Below are 1751 nucleotides of genomic sequence, written 5' to 3'. Positions count from 1 at the left end.
GAGGGAGCTGCTTCCAGAAATGCTGTGCGAGGGAGGGCTCAGGCACCTCCCTGAGAAAATCGCTGCTCTTCTCTCCCACCAGCACAGGGCAGCACAGAAAGACCAGACACAGAGAGACACAGAGAGACCAGCACAGACAGACCAGACGTGATGGACAGACTGGCTGTGCTCTCTGAAGTACACTCTGTAATAGAGGAATCTGTGATTCTGAGGATCCACAAGGTTTTCAATGTAGAGCAGCAGGAATGACAGTATAGAAAAAAGAAATAGCCACAGCCCTTCTCTGCCGTTAGGTGATTTGGGAGCAACAATTTGTTCATAAGAATTAAAATAATCTGAGAATATGCAATGTTCCTCTTTACTTCTTTCTATAGGTAAGGACTGTTAACTACACTGCCCAAAGCAGAGTCCCCTGCTCCCAGGGACACCCTCGGGAAGCAACAGACAGAGCTCATGAAATGGACCTGCTTAATATCTACTTAATAGGCTGAAACTGAATCAGATATCATCAGATAATTTTGTTGTATTTTCTTACTGCCTTTTCCCTCCTTGGGAGAACCCTATGGCCAAAACCAGCAAATGCCCAACAGCAGCTCAGTGAGCGAGTTCCTGCTGCTGGCATTCGCAGACACGCGCGAGCTGCAGCTCCTGCACTTTGCGTTCTTCCTGGGCATCTACCTGGCTGCCCTCCTGGGCAACGGCCTCATCCTCAGCGCCGTAGCCTGCCACCACCACCTCCACACCCCCATGTACTTCTTCCTCCTCAACCTCGCCCTCCTCGACGTGGGCTGCATCTCCACCACTCTGCCCAAAGCCATGGCCAATGCCCTCTGGGACACCAGGGCCATCTCCTATCAAGGATGTGCTGCACAGGTCTTTCTCTTTGTCTTCTTTATCACAGCAGAGTATTCCCTTCTCACTGTCATGGCCTATGACCGCTACGTTGCCATCTGCAAGCCCCTGCACTACGGGAGCCTCGTGGGCAGCAGAGCTTGTGCCCAGATGGCAGCAGCTGCCTGGGGCAGTGGCTTTCTCACTGCTGTCCTGCACACGGCCAACACATTTTCCCTGCCCCTCTGCCATGGCAATGCTGTGGACCAGTTCTTCTGTGAAATCCCCCACATCCTCAAGCTCTCCTGCTCAGATGCCTACCTCAGGGAATTTGGGACACTTGTGTTTAGTGTTTTTTTAGGCTTTGGTTGTTTCGTTTTCATTGTGTTGTCCTATGTTCAGATCTTCAGGGCAGTGCTGAGGATGCCCTCTGAGCAGGGCCAGCACAAAGCCTTTTCCACGTGCCTCCCTCACCTGGCAGTGGTTTCCCTGTTTGTCAGCACTGGCATGTTTGCCTACCTGAAGCCCGCTTCCATCTCTTCCCTATCTCTGGACTTGGTGGTGTCACTTTTGTACTCAGTGGTACCTCCAGCAGTGAACCCACTCATTTACAGCATGAGGAACCAGGAGCTCAAAGTTGCAGTGAGGAAGATGATTCTATATGTGCTTCTTAAGCATCAATGTTGTTAATATTATCGTGATTTGTATCATATCATTTTCATATTTAGTAGTATTATCATATTGTAATCATTAATAATAATCCTCTGAAGACTACCATTGTATCTGAGAAATGGACATGACAGATTTTTATATTATTTTTCTTTTTTATTTTTAAAATAATTTTTAATATTGATTTAAATTATTTAGTAATTTATTTACTTTGAATACATCTTCTAATCAACCAATTGAACTAGGCTTCC

At 47.3% G+C, this 1751-nt stretch overlaps 1 protein-coding gene across 1 annotated transcript; it reads left to right on the top strand.

The window, feature by feature from the left end:
- Positions 1-579: 579 nt before the first annotated feature.
- LOC309888256 (olfactory receptor 14C36-like) lies at positions 580-1521 on the top strand (the record flags this gene model as incomplete). Its single annotated transcript, XM_082780494.1, has 1 exon — positions 580-1521. The coding sequence occupies one exon, from the start codon at positions 580-582 to the stop codon at positions 1519-1521; it is 942 nt and encodes a 313-aa protein (XP_082636620.1).
- Positions 1522-1751: the final 230 nt, after the last annotated feature.

Source organism: Aythya marila (genome assembly GCF_965140915.1).
Source record: "Aythya marila genome assembly, chromosome: 28".
NCBI lineage: Eukaryota > Metazoa > Chordata > Aves > Anseriformes > Anatidae > Aythya > Aythya marila.
This window is presented reverse-complemented; position numbering and strand designations above follow the sequence as displayed.